The sequence below is a fragment of the Molossus molossus genome, unplaced genomic scaffold (assembly GCF_014108415.1).
Source record: "Molossus molossus isolate mMolMol1 unplaced genomic scaffold, mMolMol1.p scaffold_m16_p_21, whole genome shotgun sequence".
Lineage (NCBI taxonomy): Eukaryota > Metazoa > Chordata > Mammalia > Chiroptera > Molossidae > Molossus > Molossus molossus.
Window position 1 is genome coordinate 17,139,104 of NW_023425357.1, and position 12,199 is coordinate 17,151,302.

The 12,199-nt window shown below is 50.5% G+C and overlaps 1 protein-coding gene across 1 annotated transcript in view; it reads left to right on the top strand.

Annotated features, from left to right (window-relative positions):
- The first annotated feature begins 1,914 nt into the window (after positions 1–1,914).
- The window catches only part of RHPN2 (rhophilin Rho GTPase binding protein 2), a 51,594-nt gene continuing 41,309 nt past the window's right edge, over positions 1,915–12,199 (top strand). Inside the window, exon 1 of the mRNA XM_036275916.1 lies at positions 1,915–1,995. Within this exon, the coding sequence (XP_036131809.1) occupies positions 1,927–1,995 (69 nt within the window). The 5' untranslated portion in view covers positions 1,915–1,926. The remainder of the gene's footprint in view (positions 1,996–12,199) is intronic.

Consider the following 12,199-nt stretch of genomic DNA (forward strand, 5'->3'; position numbering starts at 1 on the left):
GGAGGCAATCAGTCGATTTTCTATCTCTCTCTCCCTCTCCCTCTCTCTCTCTCTGAAAGCAATAAAGAAAAAATATAATTTAAAAAAAGACATAGCCCCCAAATTGTTTGACAAGTCTTCCATCAAGAAGTGAAGTCTATGTCTTCTCCTCTTGAATCTATGCATATATGGTCTTTGGTTAATCTTTTCCCCCATCCCTCACGGGGGTGGTATGTTTACAGGGCAATGGATCAATTAGGATGACTGACATGATAAAATTAGCTTGATACTCATAACTTCTGACCCTAAGAGAGAAGGAAAGTTTTTTGCATCTGCTAGTTTTCCCATACACCTGTCCCAGTGCTGAGCTGGTTAAAACTCTCCAGGTTCTTTAAAGAATATATTTATTTTTATTGACTTTTAGAGAAAGAGGAAGGAAAAGGGAGAGAGAATATAGATGCGAGAGCGTAACATGAATAGGCTACCTCCTGCACGCCCCCTATCAGGGATGGAGCCTGCAATCCCTCAACCCCTTCCCCTCCTCCCGCCGGGGTTCTCCAGGTTCTTTCTTAAAATTAACACTGTCCTTCTTGGAAACGCCTTTTCTTGTGCAGCATCTTGGTATTAGCAGTGACGGGTGGATTTTTTTTTTTTTTTGACATTTACTTGGTCGTTGCTACTCTTTATTTTAAAACTTTCAAACTCCTAACGCACCTCCTTTTAAATTTTTTTATTTTATTTTTTAAGAGAAGTAAACGCTTGGCTTGTTTTGAAAGTAGATTGGTTTGTTCTACCTGTGGCATCCATCGCGACCCGCCAAACGTAATGGCAACTGGGTTTTATAACTCCAGGACGGTGGCCAGGAGGGGCATGCCTTCCCACTCCTACCCTTCCACTGGGGTCTTCGGGCTCCGGCGCCAGGTTTTGGGGCCCTGTTCTGTCAAGCATCTGTCTGGAGTCTACTGTCAGCCGGAGGCGGGTGAGAAAGTAGTGCGAACCCCGTCTCCAAAGTCCCACTTTGGCTAAGCCAGGCGCGTCCCGCCACCTAGCTATGAGCTCTAACACGCACTTTGGTTGTAATACTTTCGACCACCCAAAGAGAGGGTGGCCGGGCCCCAATTTGTAGTTGAGAAAACTGAGGTTTGAAGTGGTGGTTTAAAAACATGCTCAAGAGCGTCCGCTGAGTCAGGCGCAAAACCCTTTCTGGGGATCCTTTCATGGGCGGACCCCATCTCCCAGGGCCGTCTGCATCTCCCAGCGGATCCGCCAGTCTCTGCAGCGAGGGTGGGGGGACAGGGAGTCGACCACCGCGCCAACCGGTCTGAGTCACCCGGACAAGGCCCTCGGTAGTGCAGCCAACTCTCACTCAGCGCCCCGGACTCGGCCCCGGGGTCCCTTCCGGCGACAAGCTGTCCGGGACCACTTGGCCCAGAGCCCAGCGCTCCAGCCCCGCTTTTGACGTGGCGTCAGGTCTGATCACCTGCGCTGGAATCTGCGCTCCTCCGGGGAGGAGCTGCGACTTTACCTAGCTCGCTGCATTTACCCCCACGGCTCCAGACGAGGGGCCGGGTCCCCAGCCTGGGCCTAGCTGCGGAGACCCCGGCCCCTCCCTGGACCGCAGGGCTGGGGCAGCCACGACGCCCAGATTAGGTCCCCGAGGCTTGGAGAGCGCGAACGACGCGCTCAGGGGGTCCCAGCGCTCCGCGCGGCCAGCCTCCCGCCGGGGGCGCCGGTTCCGCCCCGCCAATCAGGAGCCGGGGCGGGGCACGGGGCGTGGTCTCGGCGCGCCTGGCTGGGTCTCCAAGGCTCCGGGCCTGGCCCGGGGGCGGGCGAAGGGGGCTGGCTGGGCGGCCGCGCGGGCGGGGCGGAGCGGGGCGGGTCAGGGCGCCCTCTGGGGCTGGAGCGGCTGCTCAGCCTCAGTCGGCTCTCCCTGCCCGTGCCGCCAGCATGACTGACGCTCTGCTTCCCGCGGCCCCCCAGCCTCTGGAGAAGAAGGACGACGGCTACTTTCGGAAGGTTGGTGGCCTCGGGCGGGCGGCGAGCTGCGGGCTGCAGACCTTTCCCCCAGACTCTGGAGGGGACTGCGGGAGATCGCGGCTGGGGTCGACCAGGCCGGAGGGGGAGGGGGCGCGCTGGCCTAGGGCGGGCGGGCGTGAGGCTGGGGGTGAGGAGGGGTGGGGCTGTCGTGTACCCGGCCGCCGAGAGCAGGTGGCTTCCGGAGTTGGGAAGGGGGAAGGGTCGCCTGGGGCCGCCCCGCGCAGGTGCGGGCAGAGGATGGGGCGGGGAGGGTGGGCCTGGGGAAGGGATCCGTTTCTCCTCTTCGCCGCGCATTAGGACCCGAGAGCTCGGCGGGCCACGGGTGGAGATGGAAGGACCGCTCCAGGCGGCTTGGCGGTCCTTTTTTGCCTCTAGAATGCTTCCAGTATCCGCGTCTTTGACTGTTTAGAGGGCAGGAGAGAGCTGCTGGTGGGAGGTGACCTCGGGCGTCGCCCCCTCTCCTACCCCAACTTGCCCAGGAGGGCGTGAGCGCGGCAAACCTGACTTCTTTGATTGTTGGAGAAACTCGCGGCGAGTGCGGGCTTCGCGGGAACTTGGCACGTCCAGGCGACCCCCGGCACACACACAGCCCTCCTGCCCTGGGGAGAGCAGCCCACACAGCCCAGTCCCTCAAAAACGACCCCAGCCCGCGGAGAGGGGGTGCTTGGGTGCCCGCAGGTGGCGAGGCCTGGGCTACAAAGATGCTTTTGAGTCACAAAGACACCTTCCACTCTACCTCCTTGCAGGTCCCCACCAGTCTAAAAATAGCTTTTGGCGCTTGGCCAGGTTTAACTAGGTGGGTTGAGAGATTGTTGTTTTTTTTATAAGACATATGACCGAAGGTAGAGTGTGTAATTATAAATAGGGAAGTGAAACTATTTCCCACAGAGCAATCAATTCTTAATTGTTCAAAGCCTAATGATCCAGTGGCAGATGGACTTGGCATCTTCCTCCTTCCTTGTGAGGCTTTTGCTTTCTGGTGAGGAGCAGTGGCCCCAGGGGATGGGCAGGACTCGAGGGGAATCGAAACAGGTGAGAACAGAGTGGGAAATTTTTTTCAAGTGGATTGCTTTTAGCATTTTAAAAAAAGAGTAGTTTTAAGGTATATTTAAGTTCAAAGATGTCATCATGGAATTACAGGAGTATAACTTCTAATTATGTGTGGCATTTGGGACAGAGGATCACAGGCCATGGAATTGCCGAAGGAGGCAGGGCCTGGGAATCACTAGATCTCAGTCCTAGGGCCCTGGATCCTGACTGCCAACCCTATAAAATTGCTTTGTAGCCTCTTGCAAGTTGCTACCTCTTTCTGGGACATCATTTCCTCCCTGAATTGTTTCCTTGAACAGGTGGAGGTCTGGAACTCCAGCACCATCTGGAGGAAATGACCTAGGGAGGGACAGAAGAGATGGACAACAAACACCTGTGAGGGTTATGTTCCCAGTTCTTCCAGAACAGGTTTCCCAGGGGGAGGATGTGCCTGGGAAAGAGTAGCTAGCCAGGGAGCCTTGAAAGGATGCAGAGTTGGATCTTTCTTAGATGCAGTTACTGTGGTGGTAGATAAAAGAATCACGGGTGCAAAATAAGATAAATCACTGGTTTACCCTGAGAAACGTCTCTTTTGAAAAGGAGACCTTGTAGTGATCATTGTGCTATGTCATATCAGTTCAAAGAATGATTTTTGTATAAGGATAATAAAAGGTGCTGGTATTGCCCTGGCCGGGTGGCTCTATTGATTGGAGCGTTGTCCCCTACACCAAAAGGTGGCAGGTTCAATTCCCAGTCAGGGCACATACCCAGGTTGTGGATTCAGTCTCCAGTCAGGTCACATATGGGAGGCAACCGTTTTATGTTTCTCTCTCTCTCTTTTCTTCTTCGTTTTCTTCTTCTTGTGGATTCAGTCTCCAGTCAGGTCACATATGGGAGGCAACCGTTTTATGTTTCTCTCTCTCTCTTTTCTTCTTCTTCTTCTTCTTCTTCTTCCTCTTCCTCTTCCTCTTCCTCTTCCTCTTCCTCCTCCTTCCTCCTCCTCCTCCTCTTCCTCTTCTGCCTCTGCCTCTCCTTCTCTCTTTCTCTCCCTTCCTCTCTGTCTAAAATCAATAAAAACATATCCTTGGACGAGGATTACAAAATAAATAAAGTACTGTTGAACCCTTCCTGATCTGTGATAAGGAGCCAGTTTGATCTAAAGCAAATGCTCTTTGAATGAAAGGTGGAGAAGGATGAGATTGGCCAGGGTGGGGGGTGGGGGGGTGAGCACATCAGGTAGAGGGAATGGAATAGGCAAAGGAGTGGAATTGTGAATGCTTGTGAGGGAAGCTTCTGGGATGTGGAGTTTGGGAAGAGAGACAGGGATCCATCAGTGTTTTGTGCAGGACCAGACATGTGAGATTCCTGTCACAGAAAGACCACTTTGACAGCTAAGTTGTTGGTTGATGGGAGATGGGGAGAGGCAGTGGTAGAGCCAGGCAGGGGGGAATTAGAGTCGGAGGCCTAGGGCTTAGCCCCCTGTGATCGCCATTATCTCTGCCCTTCCTACTCTGATACAGACTATTAAAGGCTTTTTAGTCAATTATATAAAGTGCTGTGTAAAGCCTCAGCACCCATCCTTCCCACCAGCTTGCGCCCCTAACTCAGACTGAAGGCATTGATTCAGTGAGGAGCGCGAAATGATGAGGGCCTGAGCAACAGCAGTGTCAGCAGGGAAGGGAAGAACTAAGGGACAGGATATGGTCGGGCAATCTGCTTAGGTGTCTGAGCGGATGGTCATGTCCCTCACTGACGTGGGGAACCCAGGAAGCTGGTGTGGGGGCAGGTGGACTTGAGGCCCCCATGTGGTAGTCCCAGTGGGGAGTTTACTCCAAGGACTTGGCAGCTCCAAGAGCACCCTGGCTGGAGATGTGGCTTTGTGGGGCACCAGTGTGGAACATTGACAGAAGGGAATAGTACCTCCACTTACAGGACAGGCAGAGAGATGGGAGGCACTCCAGGAAGGTGGCATTCCTGTTGAGGAAGCTGAGAGAGACTTTTCAGTGGAGAAGTGAGGTTGTCAAGTCAGAAGACTTAGTCTTTTAGGATTTAGGACTTAGTCCTTTGGGGGTTGTTAGTAAATGAGTGAGTGGAGAGGTGAGGTCGAAAGTCTGTGTGCAGCTGCAGGGGGAGAATGGCAGAGAAGATAGTTGTTGGAGGGAGATGGGGCTAGTAAAGAGAGAATGAGGCCATATAGAGCCATTTTAAAGCTGAAGGCGGGTGGGGTGTGTTTGTTGAAGATTCAAGAGGGAGAAGAGAAGCTGTGGGGCGAGTGGCGAGCGAGGATTGGAATAGCTGCTGCACTGTTGGGTGCAGCCAACCAGGAGTGCTGAGGACCCTCCAGGCTAGGAATGTAGTCAAGGCATCGTATAGCTGCCCCCAGCAGGCTCCTCCATCTTGTCTTTGAACTTTTGGAATTTTGCGCACCCTTATGGGACCAGATTAATGTCTGCTAAAGTCCAGCTTCTCTTTCATCCTGGTCTCTTTATCCTACCTTCTCTCCCCTTCCTTTTTTTTTCCTCACCCGAGGACATTTTTTTCCATTTTTTGTACAGATAGAGTGGGAGGGAGAGAGAGGAAGAGAGAGAGAGAGAAACATCGACGTGAAAGGGACACATCGAGTGGCTGCCACCCGCACGACCGACCAGGGCCGGGGACAAACTGCAACCGAAGTACGTGCCCTTAGCGGGAACCGAACCCGGGTCTCTCCGGACCGCAGGCCGATGCTCTAACCGCTGAGCCAAACCGGCCAGGGCATCTCCCCTTCCTTTTTTCTTGAAAATGCCATTCTAGCCTTCACCAGTTTGGCTCAGCGGTTACAGCATTGGCCCATGGACCAAAGGGTGGCGGATTTGATTCCGGCCAACGGCACCTTACCTGGGTTACAGATCCTTGACCTGGTCAGGGTTGTGCAGGAGGCAACCAATTGATGTGTCTTTCTCACATCAGTGTTCCTCTGTCTCCCTCCCTCTCTCCCATTCTCTCTAAAAATCAAAGGAAAAATATCCTTGGGTGAGGATTAACAAAAAAAGAAAATGCCATTCTACTCCATTCATGCCAAAATCATTTATCTAGTGGCAGCTCTAAGCCCGATGGCTGTCAGGTTCTGGGGGCATACTCCACCCTGATTCAGTATGGCTTCTGTTCATAGTGGGCCTCTCGTTTCCTGAGGTGTTGGTGCTTTGTCCGATAGCTTGGTCCATGCTTGGATAGGAATCAGCTTTTTTGCTTTAGACCAGAGAGCAGAAAATGGGGGTCCACAGTCCATATTCACAGCTACAGTATATTTTGTGTGACTTATACATACAATGTGAGACTAATTGCTAAAGTCCATTGTGCTGGCTGGGCCTGGCCCCTGAATGTGTGAGATAATCACTGGCAGAGAAGGAGGCCCCTTCATAAATCAGGGTCTTCTTGGGGTTTTACAGGATTTGGCTGTACAGGGTCCAAGGACACGAACACAACTTGGCCCCAGGTCAGGCATGGGCACCCCGCAGCATGGAGGGGGGTCTTTGGATTAAAAACAAACAAAAAATAGAACACTTTCTGGTCTATCACAATATGTTTCTTTCTTCTCTGGCTTCTCACTGCTTTTTCTTTCTTTCTTGCCATTCATGTTTACATAAAAGTACAGCTCTGTAAGATTTCTACTACAAATTACTTTCCAAAAAGAATGACCAGTGGAAATGGAGCTTTTCCCCCCGAACATATTTTTGCACTCATCCTAATGAAGGTCTTTGAAGAACGTGTGTTCTGGCCCGTTGTTCAAGCAGTGTCATGCACGTTTCCGACACACTGCGTCCTGAGAGCTAAAACCTGAAGGAAAACCTGTTCTTGGCCCAGAGAAAAGCAGCTGGAGAAAAACTAGAGAAAGCTGTTCCCCAGGACTGTTGAAAGGCCCGAGTGAAAGGTCGTGCTGTGTGGAAGAAGAGTCGCCACAAAGTGCGGCATTGTTAGCGCTTATCTCTGCCTCTGCATCCTCTGGGAACGCTAATGACCCAAAATGGATTTAGCGCCATTGTTTTTACCCAAGAGCCAGAGAAGTGGTTTGTTCACAGAAACTCCAGGCTGGACAGGGCCCCAAGGTCCACAGTGTCCTGGTTTATGGTAGCTGTTTACTCTGGGCCTCCTGGAGGCGCCAGCACAGAAGGCAGGAGTTTTTTTTTTCCCCCCACAAACCCAGAAGCTCCTCCTAGTTCCTTCCCTGCACCATGCGTCTCAGTGGGGTGTAATTTCACGTTATGCACGTGTGTGGGGGGAAGCCTTCTGCTGGGCCGATCCACAGAGTACAGACCGTGGGGACTCATCAGCTCCAGCTTTTCTGGGTAGTGATGATGTCCCTCCAGGTATTTGGACCCCTCCCCTTGGAGCCTTGACTCCTTTCCCGTGGGGAGGCGAGGGAGGAGGAGGTATGTGAAGGTTTGTGATGCTGCCTCCTCCCCACCCCAGACCCCACCATGGCCAGAGACAAGTCCTGAAGCCCAGGTTGCATGTGCCCAGGGTGGTCATGGCCTCGGTGAGGGTCTGCCTAGCTGCACTGGTACACACTGGCAGCCTAGAGGGTGTGTCTGACAAATACCTTCTCACACAGTGGGATCCTGGCCAGGAGGGGTCCCCTGGCAAAAACAGAATTTTCATGGTGACTCAGAGGAGAGTCAGGGTGATGAGCTGTAACACTGAATGTCCCTTGCTTCCTGAGGCTATTTGGACAGATTCCAAGAAACCACCTGATGAGACGAGGCATTGGCTTTAGGTTGGTTACCACTTCCTTGTTTGGCTCAGGTGCCAGAGTCTCATGACAACAAAGGCTACATTGGAGGCGCCACAGAGGACAGTGAGGCAGCAGGTGCAGCCCAGCCAGAGGCCCGAGTGTCTGCTGTGGCGGGCGGCAAGGGGTACCAGCAAAAGCGAGGTCTCCTGCCTGCGGCCCCAGAGATGGGGAGAGATACAGGTCTTTCTGGCCTTTCTGGTCAGACCCACGGAGTTCACTGCGGCCATATGCCCTCAGAAAGTCCCAGGGTTCAAGCAATTGTAAGGAGAGAAAAGGAAGGTGATTGAAAGCCATTTCAGAAATATACTGTGGTTTCTTTTTCTTCGATATTATTTGTATTATAAAAGTAACATAAATTGTTGTAAAAAAAGGTAATCACAGAAGTATACAAAATCACACACACATACCAGTCCCCACCCCATCCCATACAGTCACCTTCTAGATAAGGACTATTAACTGTCAGTGACGACATCCTACTGGTTGAAATAAGCAGGTCATTAGTTGGGTCTGGAAATACATTTGATTCATAGAAATTTTAGTGATTGTAAATCTTTGTTATTCATTCAGCATGTTGGAAAAATAACTGAATGGCACACAGTAGATGTTTATAAAGGTTTGTAGAACTGACTGAAGGGAGCCTCTAGTTAAAGGTTGTGGCTGAGTGTTGATTTATATTGTGGGTAAATGGGTTGGGATGCTGGAGGGAGGCAACTGAACCTCGGCTACAGCCCTGCTGGAGATCTGGGAAGGGCAGGAGGGCTCTGCACAAGTGCCAGATTCATGCTTTAATTTTTATGGGTGTGGAAAAGCTGGGTTCTGTTCATCCAACCCGTCCTGAATCTCTAGCGTGGTGAAGAGTTAAAGAAAACATATGTGTGTATTGCAGGGTGTTGCATGCTATTTCTGTGCTTTCTGGTTGACAGCTTCTGGCTAACTCATAAACAAACAATTCTGTTTTCCAGAGTTTGCTGTTTGAGTGAGGAATTACGTAACTAGGAAGGAATGAGAAAGGCAGAGAAATAGCTGCGTTAGAGAAGCAGCAAAAAGCACCTGCTCTCCTGTGCCCCCTGTGAGGATTTCTAGCCATCCCTCACTCAGTCTTACTTCTGACCTGGAGACCCCAAGTTCACACCGTGTCCTCATTTTTCTTGAAACACATCTATGTGAATGGGCTTTATCTATGACTGTGTGTAAGAAGGACCCCACTGGTTCTTTCAGTGGAGGGGTGCCAGGCACCAGGCACTGCCCAGAGCAGGCTCCCAGTCTGGGAGGAAAGACTGATCCGTACCCCCTGTGTCTGCCTTCCCGGTGGCCTGGCCTATCCGCCAGTTCAGTGCCAGTCTGCAAGTGTAAGTCAAGTATCCTTCCCTTTCTTTCAAATCAAGTGCCTCCAGTTTTTTCCTATGTCCTGCTCTTTAGTACTTGCTTTCCAGCTGAACAGTCTGAATGTACACTAGGGCGTGCAGGTGTATGTTGACAAATGAAGTTTTCACTCTCGGTTAACTTATTCTAAGTTAGGACTGACTGAGTTGCAGGCACCAGGAAAATCCAATCCAAAATGACTTAAGCAGATAAACACCGGTAAAACATCCCTACCATGGAATTCTACTCACACTAAAAAGGAAAAAAAACACTGATAAGTACAACAACATTGATGAATCTCAAATATTGGGCAAAAATAAGTCAGACACAAAGAATACAAAGAATTTCATTTATGTGAAATTCTAGAACAAGTAGAAGTCTATGGTGATAGAAACCAGGGTACTGGTTGCCTGGGGGTGATGGAAATGTTCTTTTTTTTTTTTACTGGAGTGGTGGTTACACGGGTTTATACATTTGTCCAAACTCAGTGTACTATGTACTTAAACTCTATGTATTTTACTATATGTACATTATACCTCAATTTAAAAAGTGAACACATTGGACCCAGCCGGTATGGCTCAACGGTTGAGTGTTGTCCCATGCACCAACATGTTTGATTCCTGGTCAGGGCATATGTCCAGGTGTGGGCTTGATCTCTAGTAGGGGGTATGCAGGAGGCAGCCAATCAATGGTTCTCTCTCACATCGATGTTTCTATCTCTTTCTCCCTCTCCCTTCCTCTCTCTCTAAAAATAAATAAAAATATATTTTTTAAAAAAGTTAATGCATTGGTTCCTGCAACTCAGAAGTCCATAGGAATGGCTTCAGGCCTGGCTTGATCTAGGGCTCCGATGTTGCCATCAAGACAGCTTCTCAGCTTTGCTCCCTCTGGATTGGCTTCATTTCTGAGAAGACACTCCCCTGCTATGGTGAGGTAGCTACAGCTGCCTGGTCTAACATCCCCCTAGATTCACAGCTAATGGGGGAAATGAAGCCTGAGGGGTTCTGATTGTGCAGTGTCAGGTGCTCCCCCTGAACCAATTTAAAGGCCAGGGGCCTTTGATTTTCCAAATGGCCAGGCATGAGTCAGAGGTTCTTCCTCTTGGAAGGGAGGGGTAGGAATATAGATTTACCATGCCTGACTATCCTGGGCTATGAGGAGGGAGAGTGGGACACAGGTCACTATGTCCCAAGGATGTGCAGTGATGCTGGGCAACCCTCAGCCAGGGAGCATGTGAGGGGTGGCTGGGGATGGGCAAGCAAGCTGTCCCAGCATTCCCACACATTCCACACATTCTGCTGCTCAGGCTGCCTCACAGCCCATCTTAGAGTACCAGGAAGGACGTGAGAAACATTCGCATGACAGACACACATCGGTTCGTCGCCTCCCGCATGACCCCGACCAGGGCTGGGGAATCAAACCTGCAACCCAGGTACATGCCCTTGACTGGAAATCAGACCTAGGACCTTTCGGTCTGCTGGCCAACGGTCTAACCGCTGAGCCAAACCGGTCAGGGCGCCGCTATGGTCTTGAGTAGCTCACTTAGCCTCTAAGCCTCAGAGTGTGGGATCTGAGGTCCACATCAGCCACCTGACACATAGGAGACGCCCACAGAGCTAGTGATGGAGCTCAGGTGCGCTCAGTACTTGCCCTTGAGTGTTGGCTGTTGGACCATTCTTTCACTTTCTGAAACTAATGCAAGTGCCCAAACTTTAGTCTGGTAAGGGAACTGACAGACCCCACGTAAGGAAAAGACTCACTTCAGCCTGGCCGGTGTGGCTCAGTGGTTGTGCATTGACCCATGCACCAAGAGGTTGCTGGTTCGATTCCCAGTCAGGGCACATGCCCAGGTTGTGGGCCCGATCCCCAGTGGGGAGTGAGCAGGAGGTGGGCAGTCGATGTTCTCTCACCGATGTTTCTCTTTCTCTCCCTTCCTCTCTCCAAAATCAATAAAGAAAACATAAATAAAGGATGTAAATATGACCTGTTTAAAAAAAAAAAAAGACTGACTTCACCGAAAGCCGTGCAGACAGTGGCCCTGGAGGCCAGAACAATTCAGTTGCCCCCTTCCCAGGCCAAGCAGGTGCTGCCCTGGTCCCTGACACAAACCCTAGTTTTAGAGCAGCTCTACATCCTGTTGTGAACCAATCAAGCACTAAGTTGTGGGCAAAGATTGTGGGTTTCCACTAGCAGAGAACCCCTGGCAGGCACCAGTGGACATGGATGGCCAGTGATGTCAGAGGGGTCCTTCTCACTGTCTTGCCCAAATTTACCTCTCAGGGCCCTGGGGAGTTTCTCAGTAACCCCATGGATGTTTCTAGTGTTCCCAGCAGGACTAGCATTCTTACTTGTTAGGAAGAAGTAATGTCATTTGGAGCCAATGACTCAGTCAAATCTAATCCTAAACATTCCTATGTCTTATCTAGAAACTTGACCCCACAACTGCGGGCTGGTTAGGGTGTAGCAATTCCCAGCCAGCCAGAGAAGTTGGATAAAGTATAGACGCAAGAAAAGTTCTTATCCATGAGCTGGAATGGCTGCTTATCTCAGCTCTGAGAATGTACATTAAAAAATTAGTCATTAAACCTTCTCTGTCAGATGGAACACAGCTTTGATGAACCATGTAATTTTGAGTCAGATTGAACTACTTCGTAGTAATTTTAGGAAGTGGAAAGGAAAGAGGCTGGCAATTATTTTAGCCCTTTAATATTGAGCTAGCTTGCCTGGCCAGTGTGGCTCAGTTGGTTGAGCATCATCCCATGCATTGAGAGGTCGCTGGTTCGATTCCCAGTCAGGGCACATGCCCAGGCTGTGGGCTTGACGCCCCCCCCTCCATGGGGGCGTGCAGGAGAGAGCCAATTGATGTTTCTATCTCTCTCTTCTCCCTTCCTCTCTCTGTAAAATCAATAAAAACATATTTTAAAAAAATAATAAATTACCTTAATATTAAAGATACCTTCATCATAGCTGAAAAGACAGTTTTCTGATTTTTATTTTGAATCAGGGATCTTTTAATAATTT